This window comes from Portunus trituberculatus, chromosome 22, assembly GCF_017591435.1.
Source record: "Portunus trituberculatus isolate SZX2019 chromosome 22, ASM1759143v1, whole genome shotgun sequence".
NCBI classification, from domain to species: Eukaryota; Metazoa; Arthropoda; class Malacostraca; order Decapoda; family Portunidae; genus Portunus; species Portunus trituberculatus.
In genome coordinates, this window is record NC_059276.1 from 10,091,251 (window position 1) to 10,113,484 (window position 22,234).

General features: G+C 40.6%; 1 protein-coding gene across 2 annotated transcripts; it reads right to left on the bottom strand.

The window, feature by feature from the left end:
- Window positions 1-85: 85 nt before the first annotated feature.
- On the bottom strand, window positions 86-21,061 carry LOC123507320 (angiotensin-converting enzyme-like). Of its 2 annotated transcripts, none has more exons than XM_045260080.1 (14): window positions 20,905-21,061; window positions 17,818-17,969; window positions 14,504-14,668; window positions 13,301-13,397; window positions 7,998-8,141; window positions 7,510-7,646; window positions 6,337-6,489; window positions 5,349-5,518; window positions 4,297-4,421; window positions 3,323-3,566; window positions 2,877-2,975; window positions 2,201-2,341; window positions 1,311-1,477; window positions 86-1,179 (listed from the first exon to the last, which is right to left on the bottom strand). In XM_045260080.1, the coding sequence occupies exons 1-14, from the start codon at window positions 20,972-20,974 to the stop codon at window positions 1,049-1,051; spliced, it is 1,995 nt and encodes a 664-aa protein (XP_045116015.1). In that variant the 5' UTR covers window positions 20,975-21,061; the 3' UTR covers window positions 86-1,048. The 2 variants fall into 2 exon arrangements, with proteins under 2 accessions (XP_045116015.1, XP_045116016.1); XM_045260081.1 differs by lacking the exon at window positions 4,297-4,421 and adding an exon at window positions 4,642-4,766.
- Window positions 21,062-22,234: the final 1,173 nt, after the last annotated feature.

Genomic DNA, 22,234 nt, shown 5'->3' on the forward strand with positions numbered 1-22,234 from the left:
CAGTGGCAATATGAACATAGGAACATGAAATAAGGAGCCATATACCATTTCAGTTACTTACAGTGCATGAAATTAAAACAAGATATAGTTTGTCAATTCTTACTGCAGGACAGCTATTCATTGTTGTACAGTAAGCATAATGTACACATGGTCAATCTGCTGTTTACACTCAGGAAGGCCTTCACAGTGAGTGGCAGTGGAAGGAAACTCTCCACTCACACACTCAGGGCAAAGTTACAACTATCACATGCAGCAAAATTTCTATCAAAGTCTGTCGGTATAAGTACAAGTCTTTACAACAAATATACAAATAGATCGTTCATAAAATCTTTGTTAAAATTTCTCACTAGTGTTAATATTAATAAAGATCTGTCCCTGCCTTGGTCACTTTCAATGTCATTTCGTAGATGTGTTCTTTGCAGGTGAAACATCTGTTAAAAGGCACAAGAATAACAATAACATCTTCACAACCTTCCTCATAAATACAAGGCATATTTAATTCGCTCTATAAAAATATATTAAAACATATCTTTTTTATAATCCATCTTTGATAAAAAGCCTCTAGCGGTTAAAATGACACCGTTCAACCAACAAATACCCTCAGGAAAATATAAATAAATTCCCTTGAGAAAAAAAAACGTTAAAAAATAAATCTTTCACTCCACTTGTCACCCGATAAAGAGTGACATGGCCCTGAACACTGGCACTGGTGAGCATGGAGAGTGTCAGGCAAGGAGTGTTGAATGGAGCACCAGGAGGAAAGAGCAACAGAGAAACAGAACACAGAGAGATAGAGAAGAGAGTACAGGTGAATGAACAAATGGAATATAATAATCGAAGGTGCAACAATAGAAATAGAGTGAGGATAATAGAATAAAAACTTAACCACACTTAGAAATACAAAAAAAAGTGGAGATTCTGAGAGTGATGAAGTGAAACAACAAAAAGTGGAGGACAATTAAAAACATGAGGTGGAGATTCAGTGTAGGTGTGGAAGAGTAAAGGGCGGAGTGATGTGTGGGAACAGGCGGGTCAGTGGGTGAGTGGATCAGTGGAAGTGGGCGAGCAGAGCCACCAGTAGCAGCAGCAGCAGGGAGGCAGGGGAGCAGCAGGGAGCACTGGATGTTGGTTCACTCGTAGCACCCTCACTCATTCCCTCAGAGGAGCAGAGCGTTTCATCTGTGGAGGAGGGAAGTGTCACTGGAAAATACTATCAAGGTGAGTAGCAGTAAATAGGAAAGTGTCACTGATAATGGAGGAAAAGTCACCAGGAAATACTAACATCATGGTGAGTGATGATAAACACTTACCAGTCTCCCAGCCAATAAACTCCCCGTGCTTCTCATTGTCCTCCCTCAGCCACTTCTCCAGAGGGCTAAAGTACTCCCTGATAGCTGAGGCGTCCATCTCTCGGGCACCTGTCAGCGCCTCCATAGCGTCAGGCCACTCTTTCGACGAACCCATCTGCAGCATGTCTCTGTGAAAGGAAGTGGGATTTTTTAGAGTTCAGGAGAGAGAGAGAGAGAGAGAGAGAGAGAGAGAGAGAGAGAGAGAGAGAGAGAGAGAGAGAGAGAGAGAGAGAGAGAGAGAGAGAGAGAGAGAGAGAGAGAGAATGATGTGTATGTTTTAGAGTAGTTTCATTCTTAATTGACTTCTTCAAGGGAACTATTTCTCTCTCTCACTCTCTCTCTCTCTCTTTCTTGGCTTTCAGGATCTACAATGAGTGACTTTTATGAGGTTCAGGTTAGTTGTGGGGGGAAGGAGAGAGAATGTTCAGGTTAGTTGTGGCTGGACAGAGAGACAAAAGGCGTTTATTCCTGGTTAGTTTCATTCTTGGTTTCTTCATGGAAGCTGTTCTGTCTCTCTCTGTTTCTAAATACCAACAGTAAGTGATTTTTATGACATTCAGGTTAGTTGTCAGTGGAAGGAGAGAAACAAAGGTGTTAATTCTGGGCTAGTTTCATTCTTCAAAGCAATTATTCCGTCTCTCACTTGACTTCTGATGTTAAGACAAGTTGTGGGTGAAGAGATAAAGAGTATGAATGTGTGTGTGTGTGTGTGTGTGTGTGTGTGTGTGTGTGTGTGTGTGTGTGTGTGTGTGTGTGTGTGTGTGTGTGTGTGTGTGTGTGTGTGTGTGTGTGTGTGTGTGTGTGTGTGTGTGTGTGTGTGTGTACTGGGTTGGATTGACAGCTTAACTCACCCCAGAGCATTGCCGGCCTCAGTGGAATGGTAAATGTCACACTTATGAAGAGGTTTGGAGGCATTCTGTGGGTCATATTCCCCGGCCTTTAAGCACAGAGCCTTGTGGAACTGGAACTGAACCACAAAGCTCACAAAGTACCTGGAAAAAAAAAGAAAACATCAAGGAACTCTCTTTATAATTCAGGTGTGTTTAAATCTATTATTACTCTTCTGATCTTGCTAATTGCAGGTCTCCTTTCCTCCTGTGGCCTTGCTGTACAAAGCTTTCTTCTTCCTCTCATCCCTACTCTAACAAATGCAAGAATTAACCCGTACTCTCAATCATTCATACCTTTCTCTGGTAAACTCTGGAACTCCCTGCCTGCTTCTGTATTTCTAACTTCCTATGACTTAACTTCATTTAAGAGGGAGGTTTCAAGACATTTATCCCTTTTTTTGTGCTAACTCTCTCAAACCTGCAAGGGGACTGGCAATTAAGAGGCTGATTATCCCTTCTTACATATAAAAAAAAAAGGGTGGTACATGTAAATTTCTCCAAGTAATCACAGTAGGGCAAAAAATAATGGCTTCAAACTTAGGAATTGTTACATTTAAGATACAAAGGAATAGGTGGATGAATGGAAGACTTAGTAGCACACCCACCATAGCCCAGCATAGCCATCTGTGCAGCTTACCTGATGTACGGCACGTTAGCTCCAATGTGATACTTCGCTCCGGGGTCAAAGTCATACTCAGACCTCATCACTGGAGGCTTGATTCCCTGGAGTTCATACCTATGGGTGGAAAGACGGTTAGAAGACACAATAGCTTGATCTTAATATTATACAGTACCAAAAACTATGCTCATACCTGTGGGTAGAAGAGGGTTAAAAGCCATACAGTAAACAGCTTCTTCTCACCTCAACTGCTACCAAAAACAGTTCCACATTGATATCATAAAGAAAAATCACCTCACAAATTTTAAACTAATGAGAAAACTAATAGAGATGACAAGCCATTCAGTAAACAGCTTCTCCTCACCTCAGCTGCTACCAGAAACAGTCCCACATTAATATCACACAGAAAAAAATCACCTTACAAATATTAAACCAATGAATAAACTGACAGAGCTTCTTCTCACCTCAGCTGCCACCAGAAACAGTTCCAATCACTGTATGGCACTCGACCACTGAACACGTCCCAGCGCCAGAGGTCCATCAGGTAACCAAACGGCAGGAAGGTGATCTTGTCCAGCGCCATGTTCATCAGGAAATTGATATCCACTTCAGGGTTGTCTTCCACATGGTCCAGGAGTCCAACTTTATTAAGGTGCTTTGGTGTGGCAACGCTCAGAGCCAGCACGTCACCCACTGCCTCGTGGAAACCTTCGAGTGGGGGTGAGTTTCAGAGTGTTGGTAGTTTATTGTTGTCTCTCAGTTAATGTGTTTAACTATCAATCTTTTTATCTTATCTCTCTGTGTCACTTTCAACTCATACAATTCTGCCTTTCTTGTTGCAATTTTTTGAGGTGACACTACACTTCAAAACAGTGAGGCACGCAGAAGTCACATGAACGGTAAAATCAATTAAAAAGGAATAAAGGGAAGATAATTTATTACTATTTGTATTATTCTGTCAATCTCTCAGTTAATCTATCTATCTACCTGTATCACTCAACTAGAGCCTTTTAAATATAGTGAAGGTGAGGCCAGAATTGTTTCAGAATGAGTCTTACTTTTCTATTTATATGTAACAAGCATGAGAATTCATAGAGTACACATGTGCTTCTAAGAGATACACACTATTTCTCCTTTTTCCCTAGCTATTCATAACTTATAAGTACTCTAAAGCTTCATTTCAGCATATAGATACACAAAAAGACAAATAAAAAGATAAATAGATAGGAAGATAGGTTTGTTGGTAGATAGAATGTTAGAAAGTGCAAACAAAAACGAAGCAACCAAATCAAAGAGTAGGAAAGCATTCAGTAAGATTGGCAAATTTAGTTCCACATGTGTGCTGATTCCCCTTGGAAGGTCCGAGTGGCAGGAACAGTGAGGGAAACAGTGAGGTGGAGATGAGAAGTTACTTGCCCCTCCCGCCTTGAGTGGTCACCTGGGTTGGCTCCTTGCTGGAACACTAAAGGAAGGTGCTTGTACTGCAGGTAATACTGAATGTGGCCCATTTCATGATGCACAGTGATCAGGTCTCGCATTGTGACCTCTGTGCACTGTTTGATCCTGAGGAGTTGAGTGTGAGCACTTGTTTTAATGTGAGTGCTTGGGGGTTTCTGTATGACATGATGCTAATAAAATAAAGGTTTGCATGGTTATTGTGTGTAGTGTGTATGTTTCTCGGGTAGTGTTAAAAGAAACTAAATGGAAAGAAGAGAAGAAACGGAAGAAAATAAGCAATCAGACTACTCCAGTCAGCCAGCCAGCCAGCCGGTCAAACCCTCACCTGGGTTTGCTCCTTCCCGGAAGATGTGAGGTAAGTGCTTGTACTGAAGGAAGTACTGAATGTGACCCATCTCATGGTGCACTGTGATCAGGTCATTCATGGTCACATCAGTGCACTGCTTAATTCTTCAAGGGAAGAATACAAGGTCTTAGAAGTCAAGATAGTGACAGGCAAGGGAAGGACTGTGACTCAACACGAAATAGTACTACAGAAGTATGTTGTATATAACATGTGACTGTCAATATCTATCAGATATTCACATGATTAATAAATTATCTGCGTATACCAAGACTTGTTCATACACTCATTGTATCATTGTATGTATGTAGTGTGTGTTCATGCATACTGGTGTGTAATCGGTGTAAATACTAATGGTGTAATTAGGCAATTTAAAGGCTTCTATGTGTAAAAATATCATTAAGCATATAAAAGCATAATAATCAGCACTAATATCGTCTGTTTGTAATATTCATTTCCAATCATGCAATTTCTTGTTACTAAAGCATGTTTAACTCAACAGTAAATATACACAGCATTCCATCACACTAATACTGATGTTTGTTTGCAATGCTTACTGTAAATCACACAGACACTCCCTTTGTTATAGCATGTTGAACTTCAAAACTAAGCAATCATTCTCTACTAAAGAAAAAACAAACAGGTGGGGCACAGACAACACAGACACAAGCAACATAAGGAATACCGACCTGAAGTCCTGGCCATTACAGAAGTCCCAGGCCGAGGCATGACACACCAGCTCGCGTCCTTGTGGCTTCTCAATGATAGAGTTCCGCCAGAATTCTTCCGGCATGCGTGTCAGGTTGAGTGACGTGAAGAACTCCTCGGACAGTTCAAACATCCTGCGTGCATCGTAACCCTGAAGAGATTGGGGTGATTTCAGTGCTTCTCTCACGATTATTAAAGCATGTTTAGCTCTAGTTCTTTGTTCAGTGCCTGTGATTCCTGATTTCACTAGCTATTATGGATTCTACTAATATTTATCTTCCATGCATCATTATCCTGAAGAGACAAGGTTTATTTCAGTGCTGCTCTCAAAATTACTAGGACATATTTAGCTCTAGTTCTTTTAGTGCTTGTGATTCCTGATTTCTCTAGCTCTTATGGATCCTACTAATGTTTTTCCTCACTGTTTGGATGTTATCTCTATCTAATGAGGTGTTTATGGTTTTTAAGGGAGTTTTTTACAGTTCTATTGCCAGATGAACAAAATTTATACACTATTAAACTGGCTATCATCTTTGTAGGCTTTGAAATTAATGATGAGATAGCAAAGCCTCTCAGAACAAACCCCTTGTTTGTACCCTGTGTGAAACTGCTGCCTTGGTATAGATAGACATATAGATATGACACCTTCTCTTACTGGCTTGTCATCTTTGCAGACTTTGAAAATAATGGTAAGATATATAGCCCTTGTCTGTACCGTGGGTGAAACTGCTGCCTTGCTACAGACAGATAGATAGACAGATATGACACCTCCTCTTACTGGCTTATCATCTTTCCAGGCTTTGAAAATAATGGTGAGGTAGGAAGGCCTCTCAGAATATACCCTTTGTCTGTACCCAGTGAGAAATTGCTGCCTTGGTATAGATAGATAGACAGATATGACATCTGCCTTTACTCTCCACACACACACACTAAGGGAGACATGCAGAGTACACCTGAGACACGGCTAACCTGCTGCACCATCTGAGGTGTCACATCCACTGAAGTCTTGCCAGGGTATGGGATGGCCAGGTCGTAAATCTCAGCCCAGGACTGTGACCACATATTGCCCAGAAGGTGTGCCGGGATTGGGCCACGTTTGGTCACGTACATCTCGCCATAATGCTGCCGAGGAAACAAATCACTTTGATACACTAGGGAAGGTCATTTACTACTGCTTATTCTGCCTTTCTTGTAGCATTTCCAGCCCTGAGGTGATAATAGACTTCAAAACAGTTGGGTAGAAGTGACATGAATGGTAAATCATATAAAGAGAGAAGTAAGGAAGATAATTTACTACTATATGTACATTATTCTGCCTTTCTTGTTGCAATTTTCAGGTTTGAGGTGATACTAGGCTTCAAAACAGTCAGGTAGAAGAAAAAAATAATCAAATAAAATGAAAAGTGGAGCATGAATGAAAATAAATACCAAAACACATGCTAGGAAGTTATGTTTATATATAATTACTCTTTTCTCTCCCTTCCTCCTTTTTAATCAAGGTGGGAAAAGGAAATTAAAAACCAAAATAAATAGGCTAGATAATTTTCTCTTTTCTCTTTTGTTTGTATGGTAAAAGCTAGTTCAGAGAGAGAGAGAGAGAGAGAGAGAGAGAGAGAGAGAGAGAGAGAGAGAGAGAGAGAGAGAGAGAGAGAGAGAGACTATATCAAAAGTAAATTTAGATAATTCCCCCTTTCCTCTCTCCCTTCCTCTGCAGTCTCTCATTCTGATTTGTAATGCGCAGGGCCCCACATTTAGTACATAACACGCATATTTTTCTTGTTGGTGGGGGAAGAGATTTGAATGTGGAAGAGAGGGATGTGAATCAAGTGAGTTTGTTAATGTTGAGCCGTCTGATTCTGTCTCTGATTTGTAATGCGCAGGGTACCACGAGACGCATATTTTTCTGGTTAATAAGGGAAGCTGGGGAGAAACCTCGAGTGTGGAAGGGAGGGAAGTGAATCAAGCGTGCATGTTAGTGGTGAGGTGTGTGATTCTGCCTCTGATTTGTAATGCACAAAGTACCACGAGACATTTTTTGGTTAGTGAAAGACCCCGAGTGTGGAAGGGAGGGAAATCAATCGTGTGTCTGTTAGTCGAGGTGCCTGATTATATGACTTGTAATGCGCAGGGCACCACACTCACCTCCCGCAGCTTCCTCCTGACGTAGGCGTGCAGCTGTTCATAGAGAGGCTTGAGCTGCATGAACAGGTGGCGCAGGTCATCGCGGAAGGTGGCCGACTCGTAAGGGTAAATCCACATCTCACCCATGTTCTCAAAATCTAGAAAAAGGTGATACTATAATTTTTTTACTCCATGAAGGCACAAGACGTAACATTTCTAGTTTCTTTTTGCTGTCAAGAGAACGAGATCAAGAAAAAAAGAGGAGTTATTGTAAGCTGACTATCTTTTTAACTCCATGAAGGCACAAGACATAACATTTCTGCTTTTTTCTTGCTGTCAAGGGAAGGAGATTGTCAGTTGAAGCACGTGTGATCTCAAAATCTAAGAAAAAAGAGTTACTGTAAGCTGACACTATGCCTTTTACACTATGAAGACACAGGACAACATTTCTGCTTTCATTTTGCTGCGAAGGGAAGATGGTCAGTTGAAGGCAGCATAATCCACCTTACCATTGAGTTTGGCGGCTTTGTTGGCGAGCTGAACAAATTGGTGGTAGTGGTTCTTCATACGCCTCCCTGAAGCATCACGCCACATCTTCCACACGTGCTCCAGCTCACCATAGTCCCGGCTGGTGCGCAGGATCCTCGTTAGATCTGTGGGAAGAATGGGGATTGGAGACGCTACATAGTGAAGCGCGCTGAGAGGACCATTTGCGTAACCTTTTCATATGAACTGGGACGCATTTTTTACTGAGATTGGGTATGATAGACGATTTAATTTACATCAACAAGGGTTTATGGAGGTCAGAAAATTAATGGCCAGAGTCTTCACTATTTTCATCCCCACATAAGTTTCTGAAGCTGTATAAAATCACCAAATAGTAACCAGCTAGAATGAATGTGAAAACGCGCGTCATTGCACTAAATACATACGTCGCACTTCCGTTACATTCAAAAGGCTCTAATTGAACTAATATGGCGCTTTTAAGGATGTTTATACGGTTATAGTGAAAGATTAACTCCATTTCTATATTACTAGCAGAATAAACGCTCTTGGGAACCTGGCCAATTATCTCCGTGGCTAATGGAATATATAGCCACGAGCGAATGGTTTGATTCACGCCAAATCACACGCACAGTCAAGAGGATAATTTTGATAATCGAGAATAATTTTGACGAGAACTAACATCTGTATGGAGGTATATTGGTAAATTCCGTGACAAGAGAGAGAGAGAGAGAGAGAGAGAGAGAGAGAGAGAGAGAGAGAGAGAGAGATTCTGCAGTTATCTTGTGAAAGGCTTTGAAGATGCAGTGAAGATGGTGTACAATGATATATTGTTACGAACTGCTGCATGTCATAGTGAAAGGGTGGATAGTCAGTGAATCCTTGGCCCAACGCAGGCACAACTGATGCCACGAAGTGAAATCTGATCTGGCCGCCAAAACACACACGTAGCTACTCTTGATAAGCAAAACCAGTACCTTGTTCGCTTATTATTCAATAAAAATTGGCTACTTTAGAAAGCGAGACCACTCAAAACAAGCCCGACCACACACACACACACACACACACACACACACTGCAAAGTACGCCAAATATTACCTAAACGAGAAGTAGGAAAGATTTTAACTGGAATAGATCGAAGGGCGGTAGAGAAGAGTAGGAAAAGATAAGACGTGGATGCGAATGGAAGGGAAAGGGATGTGGAGGACCAATGGACGAAGAGTGAATGAGGTTGGAGGTCCAGTACTAACTTTCTCTCTCTCTCTCTCTCTCTCTCTCTGGCAAGTCGTAGTAAAAACCAGTCCATGCCAACCAGTGGATCGAAAAGTTTCACAACATGCGCGTGTCTATGCCCACTTCCCTGTATACCTGTCTCTCTCCCTCCACCTGACCGCTCCCTCACATGTTCTCGTCCACCTCACCTGCGCTTCTTTCTTACACCTGTGCTATCTAACTTGTGATCTGTAGTTATCTGGGGTCATTAACTGTTCGTGTGAGTGTGGTAAATATCATCTACTACTACTGCTGCTACTACTACTACTACTACTACTACTACTACTACTACTACTACAACTACTATTACAACCACTACTGTAAGGACAATGAGAGAGAGAGAGAGAGAGAGAGAGAGAGAGAGAGAGAGAGAGAGAGAGAGAGAGAGAGAGAGAATTGCAGGTTTTTCTTACTTTCTTCCTTTCCTACTTTCCACTTTCATCTTCTACATACGTAACTATATTTTTCCTTTTTATTTCTCTTTTATCTCCATTCTCCTTTTATCGATCCTTATCTCTTTTATCTCTCTTTCAATATCTGTTTCGTTTCTTTCACTTTTCATCTATCAATATCTTCTTTCTCTCATGTTTATCTGCTGTCTTTACCTCCTATATTTGTGCTATCTACCTTATATCCTGGTTCTCTAAACAAAACGCGAGATATTCAAATGTTTTAGCTAAATTTAGGACAACATCTGAGAAGTAGGAAAGAAATGAGGAAGAGGAGGAGAAGGAGGCGGAGAGAGAGAGAGAGTTGAGAAGGAGGAAAAAAACAAGGAAAAAAGAAGAGAAAAGGAAGGAAAATAAAAAAAGGACCACCACCAACAACAACAACAACACCACCACCATCACCATAACCACCACCACCACCACCACATTCATCAATAACAAAACACCTGAGAATAGCCGAATCATTACACATTGAAATATACTGCAGGTGTGTGTGTGTGTGTGTGTGTGTGTGTGTGTGTGTGTGTGTGTGTGTGTGTGTGTGTGTGTGTGTGTGTGTGTGTGTGTCCTCAAGCTCAAGGTTATGACGTAAATAGATAAGCTAAAAAGGTGAAAAAAAATACATTTGTAACTGAAATAGCAACACAGCTGTGCACGAAACTATTAACTATAAAGAAGGTGAAAAATAAAAGGAAATACATCAATAACTAAATAAAGAAAGGAAAGAAATAGTAGTTATATACATAGTAAGTTAACTCCTTCAGTATCATGCCACGTTTCCATATTCATTCTGCTTACTATAATTATTTTATACAGCTTCAGAAACTTATGTGGGGGATTAAAATAGTGTGGACTGTGGCCATTAATCTTCTGACCTCCATAGACCTTTCCTAATGTCAATAAAATGGTTTAATCGTACACAAAACTCAAGGTAAAAAAATGTGTCCCAGTACTGAAGGGATTAAAATAGTGTGGAATGTGGCCATTAATGTTCTGACCTCCATAGACCTTGCCTAATGTCAATAAAATGGTCTAATCGTGCACAAATCTCAAGGTAAAAAATGTGTTCCGGTACTGAAGGGATTAAAATAGTGAGGACTGTGGCCATTAATGTTCTGACCTCCATAGACCTTTCTTAATGTCAATAAAATGGTATAATCGTACACAAATCTCAAAGTAAAAAATGTGTTCCGGTACTGAAGGGATTAAAATAGTGAGGACTGTGGCCATTAATGTTCTGACCTCCATAGACCTTTCCTAATGTCAATAAAATGGTATAATCGTACACAAATCTCAAGGTAAAAATGTGTCCCAGTAATGAAGAGGTTAATGAATTGAAAATAAGGCAATTTATAAATGGAGACAATATTAATAACTAAATAATCAGTCAGTCTAATCAATGCATAATAAATTGAATAGCTACGGAAATTATTAGTTGATGAAATAAAGAAATAATAGATATGTAGATTATTAGAGTAATGTAGTAAGAAAAGATAGAGATAAAGAAAACGAGATGTGTGGAAGATACGCCATATTGTCCTTGAATAAAGAATAAAAGAGAGAAAAGAATAAAAGATAGAGATAGAGAATAAAAGATAAAGATAGAGAATAAGAGAGAGATAGAGAATAAAAGATAGAGATAAAGAAAACGAGATGTGTGGAGGAATCGCCATATTATCCTTGAATAAAACTGGAATCCCATTTTGGTGCTGGCTTTCTCTCGTTTATCCCACAAAATAATAAGTCACGGAATATTATAAAGGAAAAATTGACTCTGCATGGCGAAATAGAAGGAAAATCTGTAACATCAAGAGGAAGGAAAGAAATGAACACCTTTTTGAAACGAACGAAGTGCAGTGAAACAAAATAAAGAAGTTCTGATACTACTCTCCCTCTCTCCTTTGTCCTGGATTCCTCTTCCTCCCTCCACCTCTCTCTCTCTCTCTCTCTCTCTCTCTCTCATATACAAGTGTTCGTCACACCTGTTATTTATCCACACCTTTTCCTCTTCCTCCTCCTCCTCCTCCTCCTCCTCCTCCTCTTGTTCTTAGTCTATCCGCAGCTCTTCTTCCCTTTCTATCACCTATTTTCTATCTCCTCCTCCTCATATTCCTCTTCTCTTCTTTCCGTACCTTGTCACCTTTCCTGTTTTCGCCTCCTCATTTTCTTCTTGTTCTTTTTTTTTAAGTTCTTTCTGTACTCCTTCTTCTTCTTCTTCTTCTTCTCCTCCTCCTCCTCCTCCTCCTCCTCCTCCTCCTCCTCCTCCTCCTCCTCCTCCTCCTCCTTCTCCTCCTCCACCTCCTTCTCCTCTTCCTCCTCCTCCTCCTCCCTAGTATACCATAATACATATAAGGTGTTGGCGAAGTTATCCAAGAGAGAGTTGACTTCCTCACCTTTTCCCATCACACACACACACACACACACACACACACACACACACACACACACACACACACAGGGAATGTTTTAGTCTCTCGCCTTGCCTGTAGCCATTCACCACCACCACCACTCCTACTGCTGCTACTACTACTACTACTACTACTACTACTACTACTACTACTACTACTACTACTATTGCTATTTCTACTACTGCTACTACAACGGTTCCTCACCGCCAAATATCACGAGACCGTTAACCTGATTGCCGCTATACCTCTCTCTCTCTCTCTCTCTCTCTCTCTCTCTCTCTCTCTCTCTCTCGACTAGAAGAAAATAAGAAAAATGAAAGTTCAAGCCACTGACCTACTGGGAAGAGAGAGAGAGAGAGAGAGAGAGAGAGAGAGAGAGAGAGAGAGAGAGAGAGAGAGAGAGAGAGAGGAGGAAGTGAGAAAACAATAATCAGTTTCTCTCTCTCTCTCTCTCTCTCTCTCTCTCTCTCTCTCTCTCTCTCTCTCTCTCTCTCTTACAATGGATTTTTCAAGGAAGGTTCGACACTAACAATAAAAGCGGAAGCAGAGGTTTATCAGAGAGAGAGAGAGAGAGAGAGAGAGAGAGAGAGAGAGAGAGAGAGAGAGAGAGAGAGTATTGGTTTATGCATCGTCTCATTTCATCATTATTTTTTACAACATTTGATCTCGATTATGCAAACAGTCACACCAAAGCTCTTTACAATAACAATAATAGTACAGTTTATTTATTTATCTTTTTTTCCTCCATGCGTGAACTGACAATAGATAAATGAGATAAACGGGACAGCGGAAATGTAGATAATATTAATAGTCGAATAGAAAAAAAAGCATTAGTTTCCTGTTCCGTTTAGTCAAGAGACATTTTAAAAGGTTGTGAGGGTGTTGACTCCTGGTGTTTTGAAAGATTGCATCGGTGTGAGGTAACCCGAAGCAGTTAAAAGGAGATACAAGGAAGAAAAGAAGATGGATTGGTAACATGAAGGAGTGAAAAGGAGATGAAAGGAAGAAAAGAAGATGGATTGGTAACATGAAGGAGTTAAAAGGAGATGAAAGGAAGAAAAGAAGATGGATTGGTAACATGAAGGAGTAAAAAGGAGATAGAAGGAAGAAAAGACTACTACTACTACTACTACTACTACTACTACTACTACTACTACTACTACTACTACTACTACTCACCAGGTTCCAGGGTCAGTTTGCAGGATCCTGTCTTCTTGTAGTCGCAAATCTTGGCAGTGCTATAAATTGTCCCCATCTCCGTGATCAGGTTGTTGTACTGTAAAGGAGGGCGTGGTACATGAGGGAAAGCTGGCCAAGGGCTACAAAAAATATAACAAAAAAGGCCCACTTGATTGCCAGCTAGTGGTTATGGTGGTGGTAGTAATGAGGTAATGCAAATGATGGTAAAAATAACGAGGATGGAAAGAAGAAACACAGGTACAAGAACAACAAGCTAACTTATCTTAACCTAACCTGACTGGCAGTGAAAGGAATAAGTAAGGAGTGATGGTGACATAAATAAAAACAATACAGCGAGTGACAAAAACACAAGACACTGAAAAAAAACAAGAAAAAACTGTGACATTAACAAAAGATAACGAGAAACAGTGAGTAAAAAGGAGAGAAATATTAATGACAAACACTGGGCCCACTGGGCCTTTGGGTTTATGCAGTTATGCTTTCCAGTGGGTCGCCTTCATTGACCTCATAATAATAATAATAATAATAAAAACAATAGACAGTGACAGGAAACCCAAAAAAATTATGACATGAATTAAAAAAAGAGTAAAACAAAAACATGAATGATTAATTTAGTACGAGGACGCGTTTCCATATTCATTCTGGTGACTATTTGGTGATTTTATACAGCTTCAGAAACTTATGTAGCGATTAAAATAGTGACGACTCTGGCCATTAATCTTCTGACTTCCATAGACCCTTCCTAATGTCAATAAAATCGTCTAATCACACCCCAAAACTCAAAGTAAAATTGCATCCCAGTACTGGAGGGATTAGCCCCTTCAATCCTAGGATACATTTTTACCTTGAGGTTTGTGTACGATCAGACCATTTTATTGACATTAGGAAGGATGTACGGACCTCAGAGGATTAATGGCCACAGTCTTTACTATGTCAATCCCCCACATAAATTGCCGAAGTTGTATAAAATCACCAAACAGTAAGCAGAGTGAATATGGAAACGCGTCATGGTACTGTAGGGGTTAAAAATGGACAGTGACGGAGGGCTCTTACAGTACACAAGCCAGTAAATTACACACACTTCACGTACCTTCTCTAGTTCCTTCTTAGTCAGCGCAGCAGTGCCGATGATGGACAGGAACTTGAACTGTTAAACTAGTAAATTACACACACTTCACGTACCTTCTCTAACTCCTTCTTGGGCAGCGCAGCAGTGCCGAGGATGGACAGGAACTTGAACTGTCTCTTGAGGGAAGGGTCACTTAGTTTCTGCCACGTTCCTTTCCACTCGTTCACTTTATGCCATGATTCCTTCTCCCAGGATGCATATTTGATCTGCGCCGCTGCCTGTGTCACCAAACAAATTCACCATCATCACTATTATCACCATTATTGTTATCGTTATGCATACAGTGTCTCCATTTTCACTATATCCAAGTTATAATGCCATATAAATGCTTGCTAAATTCTTCCATGCCGCTTATTTGATCTGCGCCGTTGCCTGTCACCAAACAAATTGACCATCATCACTATTGTCACCATTATTGTTATCGTTATGCATACAATGCCTCCATTTTCACTATATCTACGTTATCGTGCCAAAATGTAACTGCTTGCTTAATTCTTCTCTTCGTGTATAATAGTAGTAATGCTTATTGTAGTAGACTCTCTCTCTCTCTCTCTCTCTCTCTCTCTCTCATTACTAAAAATCACCATATTTATCACCACCCACCAGGAAATGCATGCACCACCACCCGTCATCATCATTATCACCACCGCAACCAAGGAACCACAGGCATTGGAGGAAAACGTCGTTGTTGATGTGTTCACAAAATTTTGCCTGTCTGCCTATCTGTATTCCCATTGTATTCTGTTAAACACTCGCGTGATCTCTACATTATTTAGAGAAGAAGCGGCCTTGAGAACTCTGGTGATAATTCATATGACCTTTAAAATTAGTATTGAAGTTATACGGATTTTTTAAGGGTGATTTTCAAGATTTTACTGACATTAACATAATTTTTACATTATTAAGAAGAAAAATACTCTTGAGAACCCGGCAAAGCATCTCTGTGACCTTTGAAAATATCCTTGGTGTGAAAGCGCAAGAGTTTCAGAATACAAGCCACTTCTGTCGTTAAAAATGTAACGTGTATCAAAATATAATGCCTTCCTTCCTTGCCCACACCCACACACGCCCACACACACACACAAACACACCCACATGCACACAGTAAACGGAAAATGACACCTCTTATCCTTTATGGCTTAAGTAGTGTGATGTTTTGCAGGTTATTTTGTAATTTATCAAGGATAAGACTGCAGATTCTCTTTAACCATGCACGTAATGATGATAACACTTCACTTCGTCGTGGTGGGAGTCTGGGACAGCGAAGCGTTTCATTCCTAAGGATCACACAGGTTTATAGTCTGTCATTAATAAGAGGTACCATTGACACGTATTCTTCTTCCCTCATTGACTCACGTAATGATAACACTTAATTTCGTCGTGGTGGAAGAGGGAGGTATTTCATATCTAAGCATCACACAGGTTTATAGTCTGTCATTCTAGTAACGTGTACCATTGACATTTATTCTTGTTCCCTCAGTGTCTCACGTAATGATAATAAGACTTCAGTTCGTCGTGGTGGGAGAGCGAAGCGTTTAATGATGAATATCTAAGGATGACATGGGTCTATAGTCTGTCATTCTTGTTAGGGAGGTACGAGAAACGTCCTCTTGTCCCGTGAATGGCTCAGGCAGCGCCAAACACCCTGCCAATCTTGAGGTTAAGAGCGATTGTTACTGTTCTCATCAGCGTTAACGTGTGTGTGTGTGTGTGTGTGTGTGTGTGTGTGTGTGTGTGTGTGTGTGTGTGTATAAATAGTATTAATATTAAGTATGTAACCTGAGATACAGACAGTAAATGAATAAATAAACACAGCTACATCTCAAGCAAACATTTATGCATACGTCACTTGTTTTGCTCCCCCACGGCCTTCACACACACACACACACACACACACACACACACACACACACACACACACACACATTTTCTTTCTCTTCCTTTTAACATTGCAAGTCACATAATCACAACGTTCCTCAGAGCGAGACTGTGACGATGAGGAAGTGTCTACATGCTTGAGGAAGGACAGAAGATGATAATATATAAATTTGGGGCCGCCGTGGTACAGTGGAACTATTCGTGCTTTGGGATCCTAGAGGTCTCCAAGCGCACGGGTTCGAATCCTGTCCACGGTTTGAGTGTAGGTTGGGCTTCCTCACTCAGGGCAACGGTTTCCTAGCGGGTGGGCTTTAAGATAGGAGGTACCCTAAAAAGTATCCCCTTTAGCCCATAAATTCCCGTGAAAAGCCCACATGATATAAAAAAAAAAAAAAATGGACAAATATAAGCCAGCAAAGGTATTAGTGTAACAACGCCAATAGTTTTATCTTGAAGTGAACGCTTACGAAGAAAAGAATATAAAACACATCCCTAAATCTGGTTCTGTTTAAGGGGTACATTTTACTTTGCCCTTTTTCTTATGTTAAAAGGAGAAAACCAACCAAGGACAATAAAAAGGAGCTAAAAAGGCCCACTACAGGAAAAAGCCTACTATTAACCCTTTCAGTACCATGATGCATTTCCATATTCATTCAGGTTACTATTTATTGATTGTATGCAGCTTCAGAAACTTATAAGTCGGGATTAAAATAGTGAAGACTGTGACCATTAATCTTCTGACCTTCATATACCCTTTTTAATGTCCATAAAATGGTCTAATGGTACACGAATATCGAGGTAAAAATTGCGTCCCAATACTGAAGGGGTTAAAAGGCTTATTTTATTCTTATATACCTCTAATCACTACCACACCTTTCATTTACTCCTCAGCCTGAGTATGTGTCATTAAAAATTCACATAGCACTCTCTAACCTCCAAATTATCAATAGTAAACATCACACAACCTTCACAAGAATCATTCCTAAATATAAAACCGATGTAACATTCATACGCGGTTGTAAAAGCGAGGATAAAATTTAAATATCCAAGTTTTACGAGGAGGGAATGTCAAATAAAAATGGAAATGCATATAAACCTGTCAGGATTTTCACATGGCTTCTGAACTAGACACTGAAGGAGAGAGAGAGAGAGAGAGAGAGAGAGAGAGAGAGAGAGAGAGAGAGAGAGAGAGAGAGAGAGAGAGAGAGAGAGAGTGTGTGTGTGTGTGTGTGTGTGTGTGTGTGTGTGTGTGTGTGTGTGTGTGTGTGTGTGTGTGTGTGTGTGTGTGTGTGTGTGTGTGTAGGCGAGGAAAAAAGCACATTAAACTTCTCTTGTCACGACACACACTCATTCACTCGCCCCCTTGTTTTTCTGAACACATAAAGAGACATGACAAAAAGTGTCTATTCTCTTGTTACCGAGTGCGTATGGGTGTGTCAGGGCGGAAGACAAACGCTTTAATGAATCCTATCACGACTTTCACACTCACCTTTTCCTTCCTGTGCTTTTCATTGATGTCTGAAGCGTAGTTCCAATTGGCTGTGGTCGCCTGCGTGCACTCCCTAGATCCTCTTGCGTCTATTTCAGCCAGGAAGGTTCTCGCTCTCGCTTCCAGTTCCTCCATTGACTCCCCGGCCACCTCTGAACACACAGAAAGAGATTGAAGTTAGAGAGAGAGAGAGAGAGAGAGAGAGAGAGAGAGAGAGAGAGAGAGAGAGAGAGAGAGAATGAAGGCTACAAGAATATATAATGTTACTGCTATCTACTACTACTACTACTACTACTACAACTACAAATACAACTAATACTATCAGCGGTGTGTGTGTGTGTGTGTGTGTGTGGAGCATAATGTATGTAGGCTGCAGAAGTGAGGTAACACTCCAACAAGTCTTATGTAACTGTCATAAGCTCACACCCTCAAGAGAAAGGTCACCTAATCGAGGAGAAGCAAGTTATCTATTATGTCATGTTTATTTCTTTGCTTGTCAGGTTAGTGTGTTTACCAGAGAGAGAGAGAGACATTTCTACCTCCCTCTATCTCCCACTCTCTTCCTTTATCTACAAAACATCTTTCTCATTCCTTCCTCCTTTTCTCTCTTCAAGTTCTTTCCTCCTTCTCAGGCTCTCCAACCAAACAGATATGGTATTGTACGCGGCGGCGGTGGTGGTGGTGGTGGGGTTACGGCGTACTGTATATGTATATTGTGTCCACTATGCTATGCTACCTGACACGTACACTATGCCTCCCTTGTTGACTGGCTGGCTGGTGGCTGGCAGTATGGAGTGTTCTGGTGTGTGTGTGTGTGTGTGATAGAGCCTGTCCTTACATCCTAATAACTGAAAAACTAGAGTCTATTCACTATCAGATCTAGGGTTGCCACCTCCACCTCCTAAAAATACGGAACGCATTAGCTGAGGTTGGAACAGTGATGGCGGGTAGAAAGTCAATCATATTGACAAGGCTTGAAGATCAGCTCTTCCATAAGTACCCTGTATTAGGAGGAATTCAAGGATATCTTGACTAAATGTGAGGATATATTGCAAAATACGTTCATCAGTCAAGTTATCAGTAATATATTTTTGAAACTACATGTGTATGTATAAATTCTAAAGAATGAGACACTGAAAAATATATATCCCTTAATTAAAGAAAAAAAAAAACTCATTTGGAGAAAACAGTAGCGACCTGGAATATGAATGGATCATAAATTTCATTTGCTTGACTATTCATACGGGCAAATACGGAACAAATGGCGTTCCGTATTGGTTCAATACGGAACGCAGCATTTCACGCTTCAATACGGAACGGTTCCCTATTTTAAGGGACAGGTGGCAACCCTAAATTTCAGATCAGTAATTCAAGTGATGCTGTCGAGAATTAACTAACGACATCAATCTCGTCTCTCTGTTGAATTACATTTTATCCTTGTGTTGAAAATTATACTTAGAGGTTTATTTATAGGACACGGTGTTTTCAAAGGACAAAAATATAATCAGCCAGGTTTTAGTCAATATTTCTACCGATTCATCCATGATTTTCGTTAAAACTTTACTAGAATCATGAGAATACTCTTGAGAACATCTAGAAACGCTCACTAATTTATCAGAAGAGAAAGTCATGGTGAAACGTTTATTGCACGTATATTACTAGAAACGTTTATACATTGCTCCATTTTAGTCATAGCACTGTTGCATCGTAGTTCTGATAGATGGTGACATGACATATCCTGAGTCACAACACTTGAAAACCCTCAATAATTTCAACTAGATGCTATTCAAATAAGGCGGAGGGAAGACTAAGATGTTTGGGAATGTAGTGTCTCAGTAATGTTAAAGGAATGTTTGGGTCTTAGGTCGGTATTCAAAAACGCTTTGCTCTCACCACAACTGTTTTCCAAGGCCACAGAGATGATTAGCGAGGTTTTCAAGAGTGTTTCTCCAGTTAATAATGTAGAAATCTCATCACTTTGCCTCTAGAACCATAAAAGCACATTAATAAACTAGTGCAAATTTAAATAGACTTTTGAAATAGTGGAGGTGAAGCAGAGAAAAGTTTGAGAATATGAGCCTTATTCACACTGTTGCCCTCCATTCTCGCGCTGAAGGAAGGTAATTTTCGCAGATACACAGATGGTAACATGACACACATACTATTGTCAGAGTCAGTGAAATTATTCTCTTCCGTTTCTCACATTCTCACAGCTAAGTAGTCTATCTATACAAGAAACTATAGTAGGTTACCTGAGGATTCTTTTTTTTTTTTTTTTTCCTTCTATTTGGGTTAATATTGAAGTGACATTCCCGTTTTCATTTGATGGCTAGTTAGGGTTCGATTAAATCCTTCCTTGTACAGATCACGATTTGAAAACTTATCATATTATGCCCAGAAATATGTACAATACCTAAGAAATTATTATGGCTACGGTTACTTCCATGAAAACTAATAAATGTTACATATCCGTAAAGTTTTTCCACAAAGCGCTCTCTCGTTATGTAGGTAAAATCTGCCGCTACACATACTCTGAACGCTTTTCCGTGTCTTGAGAACTTTCAACAGGTTCTAGTCAGCTGTTGGCATAGCGGGTGTCTTCATAAATTCATGGATAGGTTAACCAGTGTTCAGAGAGAGAAAACATCATTAAGAACACGAATACCTATCATTTATTTCTCTGGCCTTTGAAGCAGTCTAACGAGAGAAGTGTTTAAGAATGCCAGTCTCTAAACTAAAGTATGCTAAACTATTCAGCTACACATACAAACACACATAGCTATACTGGGGCACATGACACAATACCCGTTAGAGAAACACAAGAGACTAAAAAAATGCAAGAAATAGAACACACACACACACACACGTAGGTACACTTGTCGGCAAACATTTTCAATACAACACACTCATTAAAATACCACACACACACACACACACACACACACACACACGGGTCACAGAAATACAAGAGAATGAAAATACACAAGAAAAAACAACTCGCACATAACACAAGACCTCAATGCACAATCTGAGCCGCATGGGAATCACACAAACACGACGAACACTTCAAAAACTATTTCCACATACCTGACATACTGGCGGGCTCCTCAGGGAAGGCCGCCGCCAGCGCGAGGCAACACACCCACACCCACAGCATGGTGAAGAGATACTGGGAGTGAGGATTGGAGTGAGAAGGGAGAATGAGAACAGTCTTTGGGGGGGAGGGTGTGGGATGGTGCTGCCTGGCGCTGACCCTGCCTACCTCAGCCCTCTCGGTTCTTGCTGCCACTTACTTACAGCGCGTTCAATTTCTCTTATCCGTGCAATGTCTTCAGTTATTTTGATGGAAATGTGTGTGGAAAGGTGGCAAGTGCTGTAATATATGTGGGAAGTTCTGATTTAACTATTTACTGGTTTGTCTTATTTTTTTTGGTATTGGAAGCTTGTGTGGGTTTATGGGTGTGTTCTTACTTGTCGGTCGGTACTCACTGCTCACTACCCAGAGCACGTTGACAAATTTCTCCCTTCCAAGCTATGCAGTTATTTATTTGATGGAAATGTGAGAGATTGTTGAGGTGGTTGACTTAATAATGTAAACGTGGATACAAAAGTTTAGGAGTGTGGGATGCGGCAGTCTGAATAGAATCTACACTACTCTGCCACCAAACACCTCGCATACGCAACCCCCGTCAGAGGCCCAGAGCAGAGCGGAAGGAAAACCGGTCCACACTTATTCAGAAATCCTTTGCTCTCTCATCACGACCATTTTCGAAGTGGGAAGTTCTGATTTAACTATTTACTGGTTTGTCTTATTTTTTTTTGGGTATTGGAAGCTTGTGGGTTTATGGGTGTGTTCTTGCTTGTCGGTCGGTACTCACTGCTCACTACCCAGAGCACGTTGACAAATTTCTCCCTTCCAAGCTATGCAGTTATTTATTTGATGGAAATGTGTGAGATTGTTGAGGTGGTTGACTTTATAATGTAAACGTGGATACAAAAATTTAGGAGTGTGTGGGATGCGGCAGTCTGAATAGAATCTACACTACTCTGCCACCAAACACCTCGCATACGCAACCCCCGTCAGAGGCCCAGAGCAGAGCGGAAGGAAAACCGGTCCACACTTATTCAGAAATCCTTTGCTCTCTCATCACGACCATTTTCGAAGGCCACAGAGATGATTAGCCGTGTTCTCAGTGTTTCTCCTGACTTTATGGATCTTTTTTTTTTCTTTTTACAGGGGTTTCCATTGCTCGTTTTAACCTCTTCAGTCCTGGAACGCATTGTAATACGACTTTTGTGTGTGATTAGACGATTTTATTCACAGTAGTAGTCTATGGAGGTAGGAAAAATAATGCAGTCTTCCCTATCTTAATGACCACGCAAGTTTCTGAAACTAAAATCGCCAAATAGTAAGAAC

Coding starts and splice junctions, on each gene's coding strand:
- LOC123507320 (XM_045260080.1), bottom strand. CDS start 20,974: ATGCTGTGGGTGTGGGTGTGTTGCCTCGCGCTGGCGGCGGCCTTCCCT. Junction 7,647..7,997: donor CAAAGCCGCCAAACTCAATG/GTAAGGTGGATT, acceptor ACCTTTTTCTAG/ATTTTGAGAACATGGGTGAG. Junction 2,976..3,322: donor TGTTTCTGGTGGCAGCTGAG/GTGAGAAGAAGC, acceptor TTCCACCCATAG/GTATGAACTCCAGGGAATCA.